Source organism: Setaria viridis, chromosome 1 (genome assembly GCF_005286985.2).
Source record: "Setaria viridis chromosome 1, Setaria_viridis_v4.0, whole genome shotgun sequence".
In the NCBI taxonomy this organism is placed as follows: Eukaryota; Viridiplantae; Streptophyta; class Magnoliopsida; order Poales; family Poaceae; genus Setaria; species Setaria viridis.
In genome coordinates this window covers 32,106,408-32,127,282 of record NC_048263.2, presented here as the reverse complement: position 1 = coordinate 32,127,282, position 20,875 = coordinate 32,106,408, and the positions used below count along the sequence as shown (strand labels likewise).

Genomic DNA, 20,875 nt, shown 5'->3' with positions numbered 1-20,875 from the left:
TAAGTTAAACACGTAGCTCACAACTACTATGAATATAGTTAATTAGCATTAGTTTTAGGTAACATGAAACATCCTATACACCTTAAGCAACAATTAAAGTCAGGATGAAGAACTTATATAAGCAACATAATCATTAGTTGTTATATTAACATGAGAGCATACATATGAGTTATATTCAAAACTTAACCACTACTTATCATAACTTAGCATCATATGTACCCCGTAAAAATAACTATGAAAAGCTTCACATGACTTAAGTATATGCATCTACTAGCAAACTTTCATTATCCAATTATATAGTAAACATGTATATTAATTATAAGTGATGTGGCAAACATCTCATTTGGAACTGAGATTTTTATGTATGATAGATGTTATCAAAACATGGCTGCTGTAAAAATCTCACATACTCAGGTTTTATAATTAATTGCTATGAAAAAGATAAATTGCTATTGCAAGAAAACATATAAAAGCAAGATAAATCTAAAGGTCATCATTTTCTATAAATACATAGCCATATTATATTTTATTATGGTAGAACGACATCATACAAAGATAGTGGAACCACATTTTCAATTTTTACACCTACATAAAAATTATAACTTATTTAAAGTCATTTATGAAGCAATAAACATGTTAAATCAATAAGTCAATTATACTGCATCTAATTTATATGAAATTTTTACCACAGTACACATATAGCATCAATAGCCTACCATAAAGATTTTACAGCAATTGGAGCACCATAACTTTAGATATGAAAATGACAAGCAAAACAAGCTAAAAATTGCCTATTTATCAAGATTAAATCAAAACATGATAAAAACAGTACGCAACTAGCATGTTCAATATTTTTTCTTAGCTAGAGAGTGTCATCATAAGACTAACACAACTGGAATCACAATCTTTGGACTTCTATAACTCAAAATATGCATCCAACCAACTTGAAAGGATTTATGAAAGCACTTTGCAAGGATAAATAAAAACATCAGAAACTTTCCACTAACACATATCATACCATGACTCTACTGTGTAAATATACTCAGAAGGATTCCAAAAAGTCCTCATTTGCTATTTACAATTTTTCTACAGTTTACTACGAATTTCCAAAGTTGCAACCTTTTTAGATCTAGGAAATAAAGAAAACCAAGGCAAACTTGCAATCTAGCTCCTAGATCTACAATTTAATTGCGCAAAGGTCGCTGGATTTCTCCCATAACCCCCTAACCTTTCTCCTTCTTCTCCAACGAGACCCCCCACACAAACAGATCACAGGCACGGGACACAGACAAGGCGCCTGGCACTTGGGGGCCAGCCAGGAACAGAGGGAAGGGAAGGGGTGTGGCTTGGGAGAGAGAGGGGGCGGCGCACGGAGATAGGAAGCTCACCAGAAGGGCCTGGCAACGAGGAGGAGTGGCACAACAGGAACCTTTAGGAGGTAGCGGAGGGGGGCTGGGGGAGCTCGTCGTGAGGAGGACCATCCAGCGAGGGAGGGTGGCCGGGAGACGGCAAAACGGATGCGCGACGACGTGGGGATGCTCTGGCTGCGAGGAATCGAGCCGGGAGCGCACCATGGCGATGAATTTGGCCGGACAAGATGTGGGGAACAATGGAGCTTTGCGATCTGTTCATGAAGGATTGGAGGAGAGGGGAACCGGTCTTTAAATAGGAGGGGAGCGGAGAGGATAAGCACGGGCGAGGTGACTCACCCCCGTGCGCAAGGATTGGAGGGGAGGGAAGCCCCCATGGGCGCCGGCCAGGTGGAGCTCGTCCCTTATAGGCCAACGGGAGAGCTGGAGGTGGAAGAAAGAGATACAGGCGACTGACATGTGGGCTCTCGTCAAAAATATTCCGGTTCAATTTTGCTCTCTTAAACGACCTAGCTACAGGTGTCCAAAAATTCTCTAAAAATACTCGTTGGAAAGGTAAAATCATCAAAAATCCAATGCCACAAGAATCAACCCAAGAGCTTTTATGGTTTGCACACAATCATCAAAACAAAAAAATTAAAATTGAACTTTAAATGAATTTCCGGCACAAGAAAACATCTTTAAAAAATTTGGTAAAATATTTTAAAATCACTAAATGGTGTTTAATATTTGAATAAAATAATTGGGGGCACGGTGGTATGGAAGAAATTAGGGTTTCTTCACAAATTTGATTTTTCACCAATAAATATAAAATTTTGGGTACTAACAACTCATGGCCAAAACATTCATTTATGCACTAATGATGCTTATAATGACCAACTATGCACAAAAGGATGTTCGTGATGATTAATTATGCATGATTGTGCTCGTGATGCGTGTCGTGATGAAGGTGTCGGGTTTAGCGCGTATTCTCACACCAAGTTCGAACTACGTGGTTTAATTTCCAAAAGTGAAGGTTCGGGAACAAGATATGTGCTATTACTTTTATAAAGATCAACAAGGAAAAGCTCGACGAAGTTGGGGATAGGATGGTAGGATCTTTGGTGGAACGTCGGTCAAAGCTATTCTAGAATCAGATTTGAAATTTGACCGATCATCTACTCGATTTTCGAACATCCTCTGCTCAAAATCAGAAGAAGTGTTGTGAGTGGAAGGTGTCCAACTTGAGAAGGGCTACCACCAGTATATTGATCAAGATTTAAGTCCTTATATAAAATGTGTTTTTATTTGCTTCACCAGTGATTCTCAACAGGAGGGAGTTTAACACTTGGTTCAAAAATCTGAGATATTTTTGAACCTTAACTCTCAGCAATTTGGAGTTAGTTTTGATTTGCTTCTTAATCACCCTATTGATTACTTGATTTAGGTTCTTAATCACTTTGATGATTCTCTAATTTAGTTGCTTAATTACTAGGGCTGTCACAGCCGCCCACCTGTCGGCTGCTTCTTGCAACTTATAATGCCGCACGAGGGCTGATGCGCCTTGCCCTGCTGCCATCAGTTGGTTGCATGCTGTAGCGTCGCACGTGGGCCGCCGTGCCTTGCAGTGATCCCAACTGGATGCTGCGTCCAGTCTGCCTGCGGGCCATGCTTGCTCTATGATTTCGGGAGAGAAGGCATGAGAGATGAGAGTCAGCACTGGGAGAAGGCAGGTCATAGATGTTATTGTCATTTTACAACATGGCCCTTAATAGATATGGAAATCACAATGAGGTCTTTTAGTTAGAAAAGAAGGGCACGAAGTAGAACAAAAAGTTACACTGCAGTCCTTCTAATTGGTTGCAGTCCTTCTAATTGGTTGTATTTTTATGTATGTTGCATTCTATTAAACAAGCAACGAAAAAATCTACAAAGATCAAAATATATTTCATCATCATGATTTATGTGTCCATGTATGATTAAACTCTATACATACAAGCTAACGGACAAATCACTATAGAAGTTGTCTGTTTTGCTATCTATGTGCGATATTTACTGTATTTGCAGACAACAGCCGTCTACACTGTTGAACATGCTCTTAGCGGGAAGTACAACTGCATCCATTAACCAAGAAAGCAATGTAGACTCGCCTATTAGCAACGTCCTACGAATCACTCTTCTTCTTCTTTCAATCATGAAAATGCAAAAAATAAATAATCTCACATGCAGCTAGAGGTTTGTCAAAAGTAGTTGGCTAGTTACATACAACCTTGAAACAGGATTTCTTGGTAAGTGCTTCTTTTTTGAAGCAAGTGCTTTCGGGTGAGACAGGAGAATATGGAATGTCCTGATAGCTGAACCAACAAGACTCAACAAATGATTCGGACAACTCCTTTCCATTATCTCTACCACAAGTAATAGTTCGCGTTTTTGGATAGAGTTGGAAATAAAGTAACTTGCTTCAGGGGTCAACCCATATAAAGTACTAAATATCCTAAGATATTTTGGCAACAATAAGGTCGATCTCAATAATAAGGTGTTGATTTGGTTGATGAGGTTGGTCTTACCAACGGTGTGATTTGATTTGGGCGGTGAGCTCGATTTCAATGTAGAGCTCCAACATAGAGCATCAATCGGTGTGGCAAGGTGCTCGATTATAGTAGGATGGCATCGACTTGCGTAGTAAGGAGCTAATTCTAGTAATGCGTAGAGGCTTTGGTGACTGTGCTATATGAGCTTTGGATAGCTACCCATTTGATAAAGGTAGCATGAGCTCCTAGGGTTGAAGACTGCAATTAATGCTAAAGAAATAACAGTGCATCATGTTACATTTGATCATTTGTATTATTATGATAGGCAAAATGTTGAACATGTTCTTTGCTCATGATTGATTTTTTTGGCATTATTGCATGACTTTTAGGCTCGATCCATGAGTTAGCGAAAACAAAGTCATTGACTGTTGTAGGAAACAAATATCCTTCTTGTCTCGGGTGAATATTTTTTGAGTGAACAAACGGGTAGTTAGCCATTAGGAAAAGAACGGCATCAAGGTGTTTAGTGGTAGCAAGTGCCCTTGGTAAAAAACTATGCATATTCCTTTTTCAGCCATTAGTAAAAGAATGACATATAGGCGTTTAGTGGTAGCACCCGCCCTTGGCAAAAACCTCTTTACCTTCCTTTCCACCATTTTAAGACTTCACAAGCACAAAATCTCCTTATATCTTCTTTTTGACCGTTTTTTTACACCAACTCTTGTGTGATTCTATATACCATCATAGAGCTATCTGTCCATATTATGTAACGCGATAGTACCTAGTGTAGCTTTCAACATCTCAAAGATTGTTTAATCCGATCTCCTGCTCATGTATAATTTGACACTAAAATAAGAAGTTGTAGATGTCAGATCGACCAAACATAAGTTAAAGGGAGAGATTAAGATCATTCATAAATCCTAAACAAAATCAAACGACCTAACACCCCCACTCTTCACATCCATCAATGTTTAATTATCCATTTTCTACATCTCAGTACTGATCTTTCATACTATTCTTATTTTTGCCCAAAAGCATGCGGACTTTTATTTCCAAAAATATATATTTTATCCTAAATAAAGTCATGTTATGATAAGAGTGTTTTTAATACAAATATGTATACGATATTATAGTGCAGTATATAACATAACAGATGCAAGACTAGGTCCCGACGCCGACGAAGTGGAGGAAAAAAAAACTAGTCACCTCAAAAGCGGGCCCCTGAAAGTGAGATTTACGTAGATGTTAAAGATGATTGCAATAAGAAATAAGCTCCCACCACTCAGAAAAGAAAGAAAGAGAAAGTCACAAAAAGATGATGTCCCATTTTCGAATTAACAAAACACAAATTGTGCAGCCCAATAGCTACCTGCAAGCGTGCAACCCTTATAACATTCTTCTATTCCTAATTTTTCCTTTTATTCCGTCGGTGCTGTACTCTCCAAAGCAAACCGCAACAAACACGACCATATTTTACACGGTAGCAACAATCGCCGTAGCTCTTGACTTTATCTGCTTTTTAAATTCCTCTATACGTACTACACGACAATAATTTACAATCACAAACAAGCCTTTCACCGAAACCTCTAAACAAAAGTTTAAAAAAGAACGCAATCCCTTCACCAACGATCACCACCAACCCGTGTCGAGCCTAGTTGAGCCCGAAGTACTCGCTCATAGAGAGCAGGTCGCAGAAGCCGGTGGTGCTCATCTGATCGATGCTGTCGAAGTGCTCCTGGAACTCCCAGCAGCTGGCGCCGGTGTCACCGAACCCGTGCAGGGACACATCGTCGACACCGGATGGCCCATCCACCTGCACGGACCCCTGGCTCATCACCTGGTGGTGGCGATGGTTGCGATCGCCGCCCGTGCTGGGGCTCGCACCAACCACGCCCGCAGCGTCCAGACCAGGTGCCGCCGCGACCGGGCCACCAACGATGCAGTCCATGTCCATGTCCAGCCAGTCCGCGAACATCACCTTGGGCGGCGCCACGGGCGCGTGGGGCCTGCAGGCAGCGGGCGGGCCCGTGAGGCAGCTCGAGTCGGCCGACGACGACTCGCGCGGCTCCGACGAGCCGGAGTCCGCCGGCGCCTCCTGCGCCGCGCCGTCCCCGGGCTTGGCGCACTGCGAGTCCTCCGAATCGGCGCCGGAGCTGGTCGCGGCCGTGCTCGGGGCCTCCTTGCCCTCGACCCTCTTCTTGAGGTACGAGTTCCAGTAGTTCTTGACCTCGTTGTCGGTCCTGCCAGGCAGGTGCCGTGCGATCCTCGACCACCTGCAGCAGAGCCCGAAAATCGGCGTCAACAAACCAAGCCAAGCCGCTCCTGTCGTCTTTTCTGTCGGTGGGGATTAGTGTAGTGGAAACACCCAGCTTTTGCATTACGAGCTGAGGTTTGTTTCCCCCTCTCGCTTTTTCCCCGCCGTGCAGATCGATGGCCTAAAGGAAAATGTGTCACTTGGTTGAAAGTGACAAGCGTGTACGTAGTCTATTCACGTGGGCCACCGGGCCTTTGATTTTTTTGGTGGGCATAATTGCGAGCCACCCCCCAATAAAGAATCTAATAATCTTCTCGTGAGCCTACTAACTGCTACGTGCCAGCTCGGATTTGTCAAAGCAGCTGTTTTCATTATCTTGCAGGCCAACACGGATTGGTCCAAGTAGCCGGCTAGCCGCCGACGGCATGTTCATCGTCGCTGTGCTACGAATCGAAAGGGGACGGACGGTGTGGCTACTTCGATTCCCTGTACATACAGCCAATAAAACAAAACGGATAGCAAAAGGAACTCAAATACGTCAAAAAAAATAAATGAAATGAAAATAGAGAAGAGAAAATGGGTTTGAGATAACTTGCTGCCGGACGCAACTCCACACTGACTGTATGGCATTTAGCGTTTCCCAAGTTCGCATTATTTTAGCCGGCCCAACTTGTCCCTGTTGCGCCACCAAAGAGGTCCACACTTTTTTCAAATAAACAAATATTACGCCAAAGAAAGCCGTTCTAATCATCGCAACGTGCACTCTCGGAGCGGGAGGAAAGGACTAGCGAGGAAGAAAAGATCTCCGAAATTCGAATATGCAGCGTCGTGGAGCGTGCACGTCAGCATCGACTCCACTGGGGGAAAAAGGCCCCCCGTCGTTACCGGTTTTCCCTTTCGATTCCCACAGTTTTCCTCCGCGTGTTCCAGAAGCGGCCGCCAGCTCGGCCGCTGCCGAGCAGGGACAGGGACAATCGGAGGATTAGGGAGCGCGGCAGCTACCTGTACGTAGCAGTGTGGACGAAAAATTTGCCAGCAAAAGCGAGGGGAGGGGGCCAGGCAGGGCAACGTGGAGAACTGTGTGTCGTCTCAATCATTTGCGTGGGCGTGGAGGACCAGACGGGAGGCGTCAAGCTGCAGTGCGCGGGGCGCGAACTTACTTGTTGCCGAGCGTGGCGTGGAGGCTCATCACCGTCTCCTCCTCCTCCGGCGAGAACATGCCGTGCTTCAGCCCCGGCCGCAGGTAGTTGATCCACCGCAGCCTGCAGCTCTTGCCGTTCCGGTGGAGCCCTGCATGCCAAAGAAAAAAGCTCAATTCTGAGACCAATGCGCATTTGCTTATGATAAGATGAAACTAGTACTACTGCTACATGTGACAAAACGTCAGGCGACAGAGCTTTCTTTTTCAGAGGCGGCCAGCGCAGAGTGAGCCGGCAAGAGGAATTCCTCCCTTCAGATAACGACTCCGTTCTTTTCTTGGCCTCACCCCAAAACCCCAATTGCAATTGGCAATTGCCGCCGCTCAAGGTCTGAATTCCGGATGCAATGCACCCAAATCCTCCCCAATCACGCTCCCCTCGCACTCGACAGAAATGCAGACGCACGCGGCGGCGGCGGCGGCGGCGGCGGGTTGTTGGTCTTACCGGCTTTGGCGGGGAGCGCGCTCCAGCAGCCGTGGCCGTGGCGGAGGATGTAGTCGCGGAGCTTCTGGTCCTCCTCCGGCGACCACAGGCCCTTGCGGTAGTTGGGCTTGGGCTTGTCGCACGCCTTGCACCCCATTGCCGGAGGATGCCCACCGCCACGAGCTCGCGCGACTCCGAGCAGGGAGGCAGGGAGGATAGAGAGAGGGAGGGAAAGCAGCTGCCGCTACAGGAGGGGCTTCTGCTACACGCCTTCGGAATGGAGCGCTCTGGGGTCTGTCAACAGGACGCGCAGTTGGTAGGACTTTTTATAGGCACGAAACAGTCCCTGAAGGCTGAAGCTGAAGGCCAACAACGCCCCCGTGCCCTCTTTCTTTTGGCTGCGAAACAAACAAAAGGCGCTGTCATCACAGGAAGATTTTCCTCGCGTTACTTGCCTGTCGCATTACGGAAAAAATCGAGACGTTGGTAGGACAATTTAATTAGCGTTCTCTGAATTTCTGCATCGGCCTTCAGTACTCACAGCTAGCCGAGGCATAATTAAGCCTGCAGCGTGCGATGCAAGACCTTGGGAAATTGGAATTAGTCACGGGGCTGGCGGCACACGAACACGAGCCGAGCAGAGGAGAGGCTCAACCGCTCAAGTGATCCGGTACCAAGTTACTAACCCAGGCCAGCTGCGAGATGACGGCCTTTGTTTGAAGTGCAGAATAAGTAAGTACTGGCCGCAATTACACTCAATGGCTTTGGAAAATTTGCAAGTAGAGGTGACGTAGCAGCTGGAGGGAGCGCCTGTGAGGCTGTGACGATGACGACTCCGGAGGCCGTCACTTTCCTGACTAAATTTCTCCATACTCGACGTGGGTCGCTTTCTATACGACTGGCAGCTACTACGCGCGTCTGCTACCCCCATATCAAACGGTAACAATCGGCATCCACCGTAAATGCGAGGACACCTGTAGGCTCTGTAGCGCTTAGCCCAGAATCATCCTGGATTATCCTTCATTTCTTCTTCGCGCTTTTGCATTTCCCCCCTCATTTGCTTGTAAAGCGCGCGGCAGGGTCTAAAAAGCAAAATAGTATTTATCTGACTTTGCTCCCTTCCCTTTCCTTTACAGCGGAAAGAGATCGAGTTGCTTCAGACAGAAGCCAAGAATGTAACAGGACCCGGCAGCTTATCCAGCCTAAGGACTGGCAGAGATGACTCCCTCGCACAAACGGCGAGTCCTTTGCCCTGCATTCAACGCGGGCGTGCACCAAGTCCAAAAGAAAGGCACAAATTGCAGCCACGGCCGGGTATGTCCCCTGATTATTTCAACGCTCTGCAATTGCGGCATGCCAGATAGTTTCAATTCGCCCACGGCTGGAGCTGCAAGCTTGGTTTCAAATCGGACCGTTGGCCTCGGCACGTCGCGCGCCCACCCCACCCGTTTCCGTTCGCTGGCCAACTCCGGCGTGTACCCGCGCCGGTGCGCGCCACCCCATTAAGCGGCGGTGCCCGTAAGCGCGCGGCGCCCCAAGTCCTCGGCGCCGGGTCCGTGTTTTAGGTGGGGGCAATCGGAACCGCCGACGCGCGCACGGCCGGGCGCGGAGCCGTACGCCGGTACGTGTTCGCACGCACCTGCCACCAGCCCACCACCGCGCGCGGACACAGCCACGAACCCAAACGCGGGGGTGCGAAGCGTCCACGAGATCACGGGGTTTTCGAGCGTTTTCCCCCGTCCGCGCGCACGCGGACGCGGGTGCGGGTGCTCTCTTCTGTCCTCCCGTGCCGCGCGGCGCGGGCGCGTCCGTCACCGACGCGCGGGGGCCGCTGGCCGGGTCAATGCATGGGAACGTAGTGGGGGGAGGGAGACCGATAGGTGGGCAGCCGCAGCGCCCCGGGGCCCGAGCGGACTCCAGCTAGCGGAGCCTGGCGAGCCGCCGGCCGGCCATGGGGGTCGCAGCGCACACCAGGCCAACTCATGAGCGGCGCCCGTTTCCCAGCCGGTGCCGTCACCGACTCCGCTGGTCCGTGTCACGGCGCGCATGCGTCTGTGATGCTTCGGTTTGTCTCGTCTCGGCTCCGGACTCCGGAGAGGAATTGGATCATTGGATGGTGCCTGGCTGTCAGGGGTTAGGAAAAGGGGGGTTATCTGCACGGCGCCCAGCAAATAATCTGGGCTTTGGGGTCCAAACAAATGGGGGGATGCGGTGTGTACGTGGCCGTCGCCCGTCCGTGCCCGCATGGGGCTAGCTGCCCGGCCAGCTGGTCATCAAATAGAAAAAGTGCGGCACGAACCGGTCGTGCATTGTTTGTATGCTACCCCGTGTAGTTTCATAATGCTTTCTGGCTTTTGAAATGATCATGGCAATCAGAAAACACTTTAATTATTTCCCTTTTTTATGCCATCCGCGAGAACTAAACTTTGATGTTTCCCCGTCCAACTAAACCACAGACGGTAAGATAAAGCGGTACGTATGCACAGTGCTCACCGTGACGTAGATGCATGCATGGGCACGCCATGAAAGTTTGAGATGATTGGCCTGATGCACAGCCATGCACGCTCTGAGATCTTAACAACTCTTACAATATTAGAGTGTGTGCAGACACGTCCGCCGTGCTCGGCGACAACCTGCGTGGGGGAAATTTTTTTTGGGGAGGTCGTGCCATGGTGATGTATTGATGTATAAGCCGCCGCACTGTCATCAGCACGCAGCAGGGGCAGCGTGGCCCCGCCCATGCATTGGATTTTTCTACTTGATGGAACGCGCGATAACGCCCTTCCTCTATTTTCTAGCGCGTAACGCTTTCCGAGGAAGATTCCCGTGCCTCGCCCCGACGTTGCTAGCAGTGTACGTAGCACGTCGTATCGCCACCACGCGGACATTTTCCGGTGAAAGGAAGTGATGACATGGTTGAAAGTGGACTGCTCGTTATGTGCTTTGTACCTGTCTGATAGTACTTGTTGTCCACCTATATCTTGTTCGTATCTGCACAAACCAAAGAAGTCACAAAAATCTGAATAGTGGCTGATGAGTGTTGGACCGTGCTTAGTATTTTTTTTTACTAATTAATGACATATATCAACCGCTCAAACATGTTTCGGTTTATCACTGGCAATAGCAGGGTAAACCATTTGTTCCCCCCACATGCAGAGTTAAATCAAGTTGTATATATAATAATTCAACTACTTTGGAATTGTATATGACCACTACCTTCCACTATCGCATGTTAACAACATGTACAGTAGCCACCACTACTGCATGATTGCTCCTGAGAACAAAGCCCATCCCACTCTACTGAAGTTTTCATCCATGATTGCTAGCTAGCTAGTTTACGATGGCATGCGAAGTGGCCTCTCACATAGTACTGGAGCTAACCTTTCTGCGTTTCTTTTTTTGAGAACAAGTACAACCGCAGAATAGAGTTTGATCGTTACACTGTTTCAAAGATGCGGCTACAGATAGCTATAGAAATGAATGGTACTTGCAGCCAATGCATGGTACAAGATCGAAGCTTCCCTATCATCATTTCTGAACTGCCACTTCTGGTGTTCCGATCTTTAGTTCGGACTAAAATTCATGTCACATCGAATATTCGGAGGCTAATTAGAAGAACCAAATATGAGCTAATTATAAAACTAATTACACAGATGGAGGCTAATGCTCGAGACGAATCTATTAAGCCTAATTAATTCATCATTAGCACATATTTCACATTGTCAAATGGACTAATTAAGCTTAATAGATTCGTCTCACAAATTAGCCTCCACCTGTGCAATTGATTTTGTAATTAGTCTATATTTAATACTCCTAATTAGTATCTAAATATTCAATGTGACAGGAATTCTAGGAGCTCCTCAAGAACAAACGGAACCTTAACTCAGGTTAGTCGTGGACTTCTCTGACTACCAATGGTCCAATACCGTTTGTCCATCACACTTCAGATTCCTTGTTTCCATACAAATATCTCTACTTAACTATAAGCATGCCGCAAATATTGTACTCCGAGTACGAGGACCATATGTTTTGTCAAGAAAAGAACTCAATGTTTACCTCAGTCCTTGTCTTAAAATCCCCACCAAAACTGAAAGCCGACTAAATTAAATCAATCTGTATCTTATCTCGAAGACTAAACAAAATGTGAATCTGTGACCACATTTGTGCGAAAGATTGAGATATTGGTGGTGGAGCGACTGATGAAGCGCCAGTTTCTTTTTCATTTGTTCTGATTTTATATAAGATTGCAGAGTCAACCGGGGAGGTTCTCAATTGCAACAACATCTGAAACAGACACGCGAACTCCAGCAGGATCCGTTCCATGGATCCAGCGTTGGCAGGCAGCTAATGGGCCAGCGAGCCCTTGACGTAGATGTATGGTACAGTGTCCGTATCAAACTAGTATACTCTAAGACAACGAACACACATACAGACAGACCATTCGATGACCAGATCGTCCAGGACAAGAGCTAACTGAACTGATGGCAACGCCGAACCACTGATGGAAATATACTGACACTGAAGCTAGATACATACATATACACGTACTGACGCCAGCCCAAATCATTCATTCAGAGAATTTTGTCCGTGTACTGAACACCTATTCTTCAAAATTTGCAGGGAGCAAACCTCTTGGAGCATGTTGAGCTACTCCTTTGTAGTTTTGTACTACTCTTTGCAAGACATGCAAATGAGTATCAGCATGAGGTATCTTTAGAAATGGACATGTGCAGTATACTATCACAATCTGAACGATACTCTTAACGATCAGAATTAATAGTTGCCCAATAGAAGATTTGGATAGTGGATTGCACACTGAGACGTATATGACACGAAGGTTAGGCGCAAGACGACGTAGTTTACATGGCAAGACAGGAACTAGTCTTCGAGGATTAGAGGAGGAAAAACACCCGTAGCAATCAGAACAGGACTCGCCTAGTCGAATCCGACTAGTATTATTGTAAACAACTGACCTGTAATTTTACCCTCGGCAATATAAGGCGAGGTAGGGACCCTCTCCAAAACAATTCAATTCAACCAACACACAAGACGTAGGGTATTATACAATCTAGCGGCCTGAACCTGTCTAAATCGTGTGTCTGTGTTCACCTTCGAGTTCCTGATCTCGACAAGCCCTACTAACCAAAACACTACCTTGGGCACCTCTCTCGGTAGGTTAATCACCAATAATAATCTGTTACGGAACACATTTTCTGCCGGCTATTGTCTCCCATGTGCGTATGCGGACAACGAGCTAAACATACCAGCATCCTTTTCTCTATGTAGAGTGAGATCACGAGCACAATAAGGAAAGAAAAAAGAGTTTGCAAATGCATCGTGCGTGTTCCAACTTGTATAACAAGAAAACACAGTGGAATGCTACTGTCGTCGTCGGTTGAGATCGAGACCCACGCATCTTTTCCCCGGCATGCAAGGTTTTGACAGGGGAAAGCGACGAATCATGAAGCTGTTGGATCTGCTGACTGGTGCTTGAATTGAAGTTAACAATAAGCTCGTGGATCAGGTGCCACGCTTTGATAAACCAAATGGGCATTCTCTACGGAGAATTGCTAGTCCATGCATGTAACTATTTTTTAAAAATTAACTGCTGCATGCAGAGATACACGCCTCTAACCAGCAAGTGTGTAGGAAAATTTCTCACCTAATAAAGACGACAGACTCTGAAGCCCCCGGCCGTCGGATTAATTTGCTGATTTCTCACCTAATAAGCTTGTGGACAAGGTGCTATTTGCGTTGCTCATGCATGACTGTGCAGATTAACAAGTTGCGCGCCTGTCATGAGCAAGGGAGAAAATAATCTCAAGTTCGTCCAAATTGACCACTAGTAATTGGCTGTTATATATGATGCAGAATGATTATCTATCTATACATACTTGTTCACTGTTCAGTACCTTTATTAGATGATGGAACGAAAGACATGTAAAACAAAACTTCAGCCATGTTTGTTCAGTATCCACCGACTACTAGTACATGTTTTTCTTGTGGTCTTCCACAAGTCCTTGCCTATCTCTAGTCGATGAATCTATGGTACTGATCAGTTGCGCCAGTAGGTGATAGTCAAGCTGAAATGGCCTTCTCAATTGCTATCTTGGTTTCATTTTCTTCCGTACTAATTCTGTAATAATTAATTGGATGAATGGATGCACTATAGCTTCTCCAGATTCCGCAAAAAAGCAGAAAGATTGTGGGTGCAGCTCGCCTCGCCTGAAATGCAGCGACAGGCAAACCTCATTACGCAGCCGGTTCTTTCGCGACTGTAGCCGATGATTGGTGGCGCACAACTAAAACGAGCGACAAACTTGAGAGGTTGCGTGCTGTCTCACCGAGGTACGGTCTCAAACCACACTCATTGAAGAGAAGAACCGAGTGATTTTTTTAGTGTTGCGACGTGCTCGATCAAAGCAACAATTATTGTCGACGATCTCCGTCCGTCGTGTGGCCCAGCTAGCACTGCACTCCATCCATCGCGACCCATTGCGATGTGTGAGATGGACAGGCGGGAGGGAGAAGGACTCTTGCTGTAGCAGCAGCTATCTCAAGTCGTGCTGCACTGCAAGCGGCCTGGACCAGCAGGACGACCGTGCCTTGAAGCTATCCCTGGCCCACGTCGACCTGGTGACACTTTGCTTGTTCCATCTGACTTCTTGTGTGTGTTCCCTGTGTGACCAAATGTGTTGCAGGTCGTGAGGCATCAATGCTCCTGAAGTTACTGCACAACTCCATGAAAATTCAAGTGCATCAAACCATCGCATTCTGCGCCCAGCATGGTACTAGACAAGCTAATAGCAATAACAAGGATACTAGAAAAAGCCAAAAAGAAATGCTGGTCTCTTGTTAAATCTCTAGATCATCTTGGAATATGCATGTGTATACCTAGTACCGGAACCGGGCGGTTGGGTAGGTAAGTAACAACTGCGACGCTGACCGCTGCAGTACCACTCGGACTTTGGAATTGCAGGCTCTACCTAAACGCTCCCATAATTGGAGTTGTTAATGAGATGAAGAGTGATTCGTACCATGCATGCTGCATATTATTTGGACCGAGATGGAGCATCTCAAGTCAGCCAAGTTGTTTGGTTTTGTATCTCGTACTGGAAACTGAATGGACCATGCATACTGCGCTCTGAAAGAGCTGATGTGACTAGCTAGGACAAATTAATCTGTTTCTCATCTCATCTGCCCCATATTTCTTACGGTTAGGGCCATTACAAAACACACTACAATCAACTATGAGATAGTACTATACGGCAAAACGTATGAGGATATCATGCATGCAAAACGTCAGGCGGTGAACAAAATCTCCACTATAGTAAGCTTTGAAACGGACCGAGAGGGTATTACACACCATCAAGTAGTTGTTGTTAAACACAGTTGATGGAAGGAATGAGTGTCTACTGCTTCCAGTCGCTGGCCGGTGATTCTACCGACTCCAGTATACATCTCTCTTGCTTTATTTCTCCATATCAAAGAAAATGATTTCACCTTTGTATATATACCGACTACCTTGGCGTACTTACAAAATACCGGGTGGTATGTACCTCTCGCCGAGTCAGAGAGAACAGTGACCAGGTACTAGCCAGACAGTTCAGTTTTACCCGTCCGGAAAATTATTTTTAACGACTTGTGCTTACATTTGGAGTTTTGGACGACCCAAAAGGTTTCCAGAAAGTTACACAACTGTTGCTTACAGTTACGCAAAGACCCCAAGCTGTCGGTTATGAAATGCAAACGTGGCCGTTAATCACTTTGCTGGTAAAAACAAGCAATTTCCTGTACTAACTGGTAGGCCGTTTTAATCACGGAAAGTTCTTGTACGAGGATTAAATTATGACGAACGTAGAAATCTTTGCCCACACTCTGGTTGATAGGCTCTGGTTAGCTGGCGTCGTTTCCTTCTGGGATCTCTCTTATACTTTCAGGTAGATGTGATATCTCTTCTCTTGACGTAGCACTCTTTTTGACTAACTGGTGATCTGTACTGGACTGATAATAGTATTCTCCAGACAATGATCGCACGAGAATGATATAAGCCTCAGCACAAAGAGACCAAGAGAACCAAAACAAAAAATGGCCTCCCCTCACCTAGCGCCGCTCCGTGCACCAGCCCCGGCGCCGCCAGCCCTAGCGGCACCACCCAAGCTCTTCTGCCACCCCCAGCCACCTATTTTCATTTCGCCCCACGCTTCTTGGTCCGCCCCCCGCACCTCTTTTGCTGCCTCGCTCCCTTCCTCCACCCCCGCTTCCTTCTGGAGAGACACCCCGCCAGATCCGCCGCCCAGATCCGTCGCCCACTTCCACCCCAACGACCTCATCGTTCCTGCCACGCTCGATTCCACCTGTGATCTGCCGTCCTACGTTGACGCCGTCTTGCGGACGCGTCCTACCACGCCCTGCAAGCTCCTCCCAGTCCAAGTTCTGACCCTCACTATCCACCCCGCAGATTCGCTACTCGCCCCCTCAGATCCGTGGTACCCTTTCCACACCACAGGGTCTACAATGCTGAGTCACTCCCCCCCTCTGTCAGCGGCGCCTCAACGGGCCGTGCGAATCCGCTGCGTCGCACCGAAAGATCCACCATTACTACCCCTGCAGAGCTTTCTTTTCCCCACCGCTCACCTACCTTCCTGGTCACGGCGTCAATGCTCCAAGAGATGGCTCCTCGCACCATGCCATGCCATCGAGCCCTGTGCCTTCGCACCATGCTCCGGCCACAACGGTGCAGGGCGGTGAGGAGCCAGGCTGGACCCGCGTGGTCAGGCGCTGGAGGCGCAAAACGAGGCCGGAGAGCCCGCCTATGCGCGCTGAGCCTTCAAGATAGCGCCATCCTCCCCCACCCACCTCCGCTGCTCCCCTAGCGCAGGAAGCTTCAAGAAGGAAGATTGCCCCCCCCCCCCCGCTATCCAAAGCTGAATTCCTCCTCCGCACGAAGGGGCGCTGCTTCCGCTATCTCTCCCGCGACCACCGCATCCGTTTGTGCAGGGACCCCATTCGCTGCCTCCGTTGTCTCCGGCAGGGGCACAAGCACTCCTTCTGCCGTGCCACCCTCCGCACCAACCATTCTTCTGCTCCGACAGTGTCTCCACCGTGCCAACAGAACCGTTCCACCGCGCCTCACAGCAAGCAAAGCCCATCACCAAGCCGGCGTTCCCTGTCACCTCCTGCTTCTTTCCGCCACCCTGCAAAGATGAAGAACTTCAGAGTCGGTGACCCGGCGCTCAAGCCAGAGGAAGACCGACTTCATGTCCCCACCTCCTTCGAGCTGGAGCGCGAGCTGCGTGACTGGGAGGGATGCGCCCTTGTCACCTGGGCCATGCGTGTCCCTCCCAATACCACTGCGCGCCACCTGGAGAAGGCTCTCATTGCGGAGTTTAGGCTGCGCTCGGGCGACGTTGACATCACCCGGCACCACCGGAAGCGTTTCTTATCTGCTTCCAAAACAGGCGGACCTGTGAGGAAGTCAACGCTAAAGGCAAGTTCAAGTGCCATGGTGCGGAGGTGGGTGTCTGCCCATGGTGGAGCCTCACGGGCGCTCTTGGGGCGACGCTCTTCTATAGAGTGCGCCTCATTCTCGACGGCATCTCGAGGCATGCTTGACAGCTGGAGCTCGTCGAACGGATCGTCGGCTGCACCTCCTCGCTCCAGTGCGTCGACACGGACCTGCTACATCTAATAGACACTCGTGGCATCGAGTTGTGGGCGTGGATGGCCGACCCCAGCAGGATTCTGAAGGTTATGTGACTAATCTTTACTACTAGAGCACTGGATGCTTCATCTTCCTCTGTGCAGGTTACTGAAACACCCCCCAGTAGTGGTAGCGAGGTATCAAACACCGGGTCATCATCCACATATGGGAAGTCCACGACTTCTCTAAGGTGTCCACAAATCACGATGACCCAGGATGTTGCTGTGGGTGAGCTGGAGCAGCGGCGCCTCCCGTGGTATTGGGGCGTGCGGGATGGCGACCAGGTGCCAACAGCCTCTTTCGAGCCATTCCAGCACCCCCCACCACACGTACAGGAGAGGCGGAACGAGCGGGAGGAGGAGGACCGGCGTGATCGTGTGCGCCGTGACTGCATCGACGATCACCCAAGCTTCCACGACGTCTACAACGGCAATGACTATGATGACGACAACGACGACCACGATCAATGGCCACGCGGTCACCGTGGCCACGCCCGGCGCCACGACACCAACAGCCGCCACCATGATGCGCCACGCAGAGAGTGCTCACGCTCCCCATGACACCAGAGCAGGAGCTCAGGCACCTATGGTGGGCGCCATCGACACGACGCCAACGATGACGAGAAGCCAACGACGCCGGAGGACCTAGAAGCGTGCAGACAGAGGGAGCTCATGCTGCTCTTCTCCCTCAAAGTAGCCACCATGGAGGAGGCAGCCAGCAAGCTCCTCAACCTGTAGGCCACGCCGCGCTTGGTGCACGCCACACCCGTGCCACGTTCTCTTCATCAACTCTTCTACAAGGCTGCATAGATGGCTGACACCCCTGGGGAAGAAGCCTGGTCCAAGCAATGCCCCAAGGTAACGAACAGAAGTTCTACAATTGCTGCACGTCATGCTTTCTACCGTATCAAGCGGAAGCTTCTCCCTCCTCCTACGTCACCATTCGTCCAAGAGGTTGATGCCACCCTTGCTAGGTTGCAGGAGGTGGACGACGGCACCCGCGTACAGCACGGAGCGGCAACACATCACCTAGCAAGCTGATGGAAACAACGACGCCGGCCACATCATCCGTGTCCACGGAGCAACCCAGTCAGGGGAGGCTGACAGGGTGTTGGCGCTTTTACAGGTGGATCGGGAGGAGACTGCGACGTTGCTGATGGTCGGGGACATCGACTCCCCTTCCCCCCACTCCCACGTGATCAAGGGGATGTTCTGGAGCCTAGGCTGGCAGATGCCCAGATGTCCCTGGCTGTCCAGGAGCCCGGGCCAACGGACGGGACAGCACGACCACCCTGCGCCACCCAGGTCCTGCTCCCGCCCCCGTGCGGCAGGGGAGTCCCCAAGGCTGCCCGCGTAGATGACCTCTAGCAACGTGCACCACCGATGGCGAAAGGGCCCCAAAGGGGCGACCAAGATGTGCTTCCTGTGCAGGGGGCTCCCACGGCCGGTGACCGCATGCTACAGGTTCCTCCGCCATCTCCAGCTACTACTACTTCACCTGCATCTGTGACGACCGGCCCCAAATCTTCCAGGTTAATCTTAATCCGAGCCCTGATCACCTGTCTTAGCTTTCCAAGCCTAAGTGTTCAACCTCCCGACCGGTCCCGACCCCTGAGACCCGACCCCTCCCCGCTTGTCTCCGGTTCCGACCCCGCCAAACCCAGCTCACCGTCGGATCCTTCTAAGTCCTTCCCAAAACGTCCGTTCTATCTGACCGGTGGACCCGCGAGATCTTTTTCCCCCCAGATCTTCCGTGACAGGCGCACTCGAGTTGCATGCCCGCTTCAGAGTCTCCCCGCCGCGTGGCTCAACTTTTTCGACGCCCGCCGCTCAGCCTCGTCTCTGGCCCGCGACCGAATGGATTCTCGCGCCCCCTTCCCCAATTGCAGCGGAAGCCCCTCTGCAACCTTTCTGCAACGCCTCGCCTCCCGTGCCCATCATCACATCGCCAGATCCCGGCCGCAGAGTCCAATGTCGCCCGTCTTTTCCGTCACTTCGACACAGTCGCGCCGCTTGGTCTTCGCTACCCAACGATTCCTCCTTCGCCAACCCCGACCACGGCAGCGACAGCTCCTTTTCCCCACCCTGTTAGAAGCCGCCCGACAATCTGTTGCTCCGCGCTCGCCCGCGCGCCCGCGGCTGCCTGTCTTCTCACCTGTGCGCCCTTGATTCTAGCGCCGTTAACCCGGTCACTTCCATCAAATCTACCGCACGACGACGCCCGCCTCCGCCAAATCTCAACCACCGGCATACCCGCTCCTGCGCCGCCTTGACGCCAGAGCCCAATGACCGCTGGCGTCATCCCCGAAGTCCTGCACCACCGCCCTCGTCGCTCAATCGCCGCCCCGGCAGAGCACTCCATTGCTTCTTCCCCGACCTTCGCGCCGCTCCCCTTCTCACTCCCGCGCCGCTTCCCTTCTCCCTTCCCAGCCGCTATAAAAGGGAATGCGCGAGCCCCGCCGGAGTTCCCTCCGCCATTGCTGCCTTTCGCCATTTCTCTCGCTCCCTGCTCAAGCTTCCAGCGCCACACACTAAGTTCTTGAGGAACTCTCCTCTCCGCTCCACTCCGTTTTCCCCAAGCCACCCAGCCGCTTGCTTCTCCGTGCTGCGTAAGAGCTCACTTGTGATCCACAAGAAGCACCGCCGCCGCCGGAGCACTGCCGGATCTAGCCGTTGTTCAAAACCTTAGCCCCTCCGCCCAAGTCTGTTTCTTCCCGACCCCAAGCTTTCCTTGTAGGAAGAAGGTAAGATGCCGACCCCAGTCCGTTTCGCCCGACCCCTCCTATCCGCCCGACCCCAGTCCGCTTCGCCCGACGCCTCCTATCCGCCCGACCCCGGTTCCGTCTCGCCCGACCCTATCTGTTCCACCGACCCTTATCCGCCTCACCTGAGGGCTCAGCTGTGATCTTTTTCTTCAATCCGAGGGTGTATGTGTAAAACTTGGGAACCCTTCAGCGGTTGAGTCTGAGGATCCCTAGTATACCAAATCCTCTGGTTTAAGGATCAGATCATAAGTTCCTTTCCCGACCCTTACCTCTTGATCTCCACCAGCTCCCTTGAACCTCCCCACCCTCCTGCTCTTTGTCGCGAGTTTCTGGGCTCAGACTTGCAAGTGTTGCTGTTGAAATAACCATCTATACTAACTATTGCATTGCATTCGTGTAGAGCTGCGCCTCACCGACGGCTTCTACGAGCTGCACCCGGCGCCAGAAGACGACGGTGTAGCTGAGCTCCTGCTTCCAGAAGCCGAAGCCACCCCAGAAGTCGAGCAGTTCTCTTCCTCCTTGCTCGAAGGCAAGCCCCGGTTGCATGAAACCCCGATGTTCTCCAAACTTGCGCATGCCTTCCTTAAAACATGCTTGTGCATTTACGTATAGGAGTTGTTTGAAACCCTAGATGCATGACTTAGTTTCCCAT

The 20,875-nt window shown here is 49.7% G+C and overlaps 1 protein-coding gene across 1 annotated transcript; it reads right to left on the bottom strand.

The window, feature by feature from the left end:
- Positions 1-5,361: 5,361 nt before the first annotated feature.
- LOC117858059 (uncharacterized) lies at positions 5,362-8,071 on the bottom strand. Its single transcript, XM_034741082.2, has 3 exons — positions 7,778-8,071; positions 7,295-7,424; positions 5,362-6,153 (listed from the first exon to the last, which is right to left on the bottom strand). The coding sequence occupies exons 1-3, from the start codon at positions 7,911-7,913 to the stop codon at positions 5,532-5,534; spliced, it is 888 nt and encodes a 295-aa protein (XP_034596973.1). The 5' UTR covers positions 7,914-8,071; the 3' UTR covers positions 5,362-5,531.
- Positions 8,072-20,875: the final 12,804 nt, after the last annotated feature.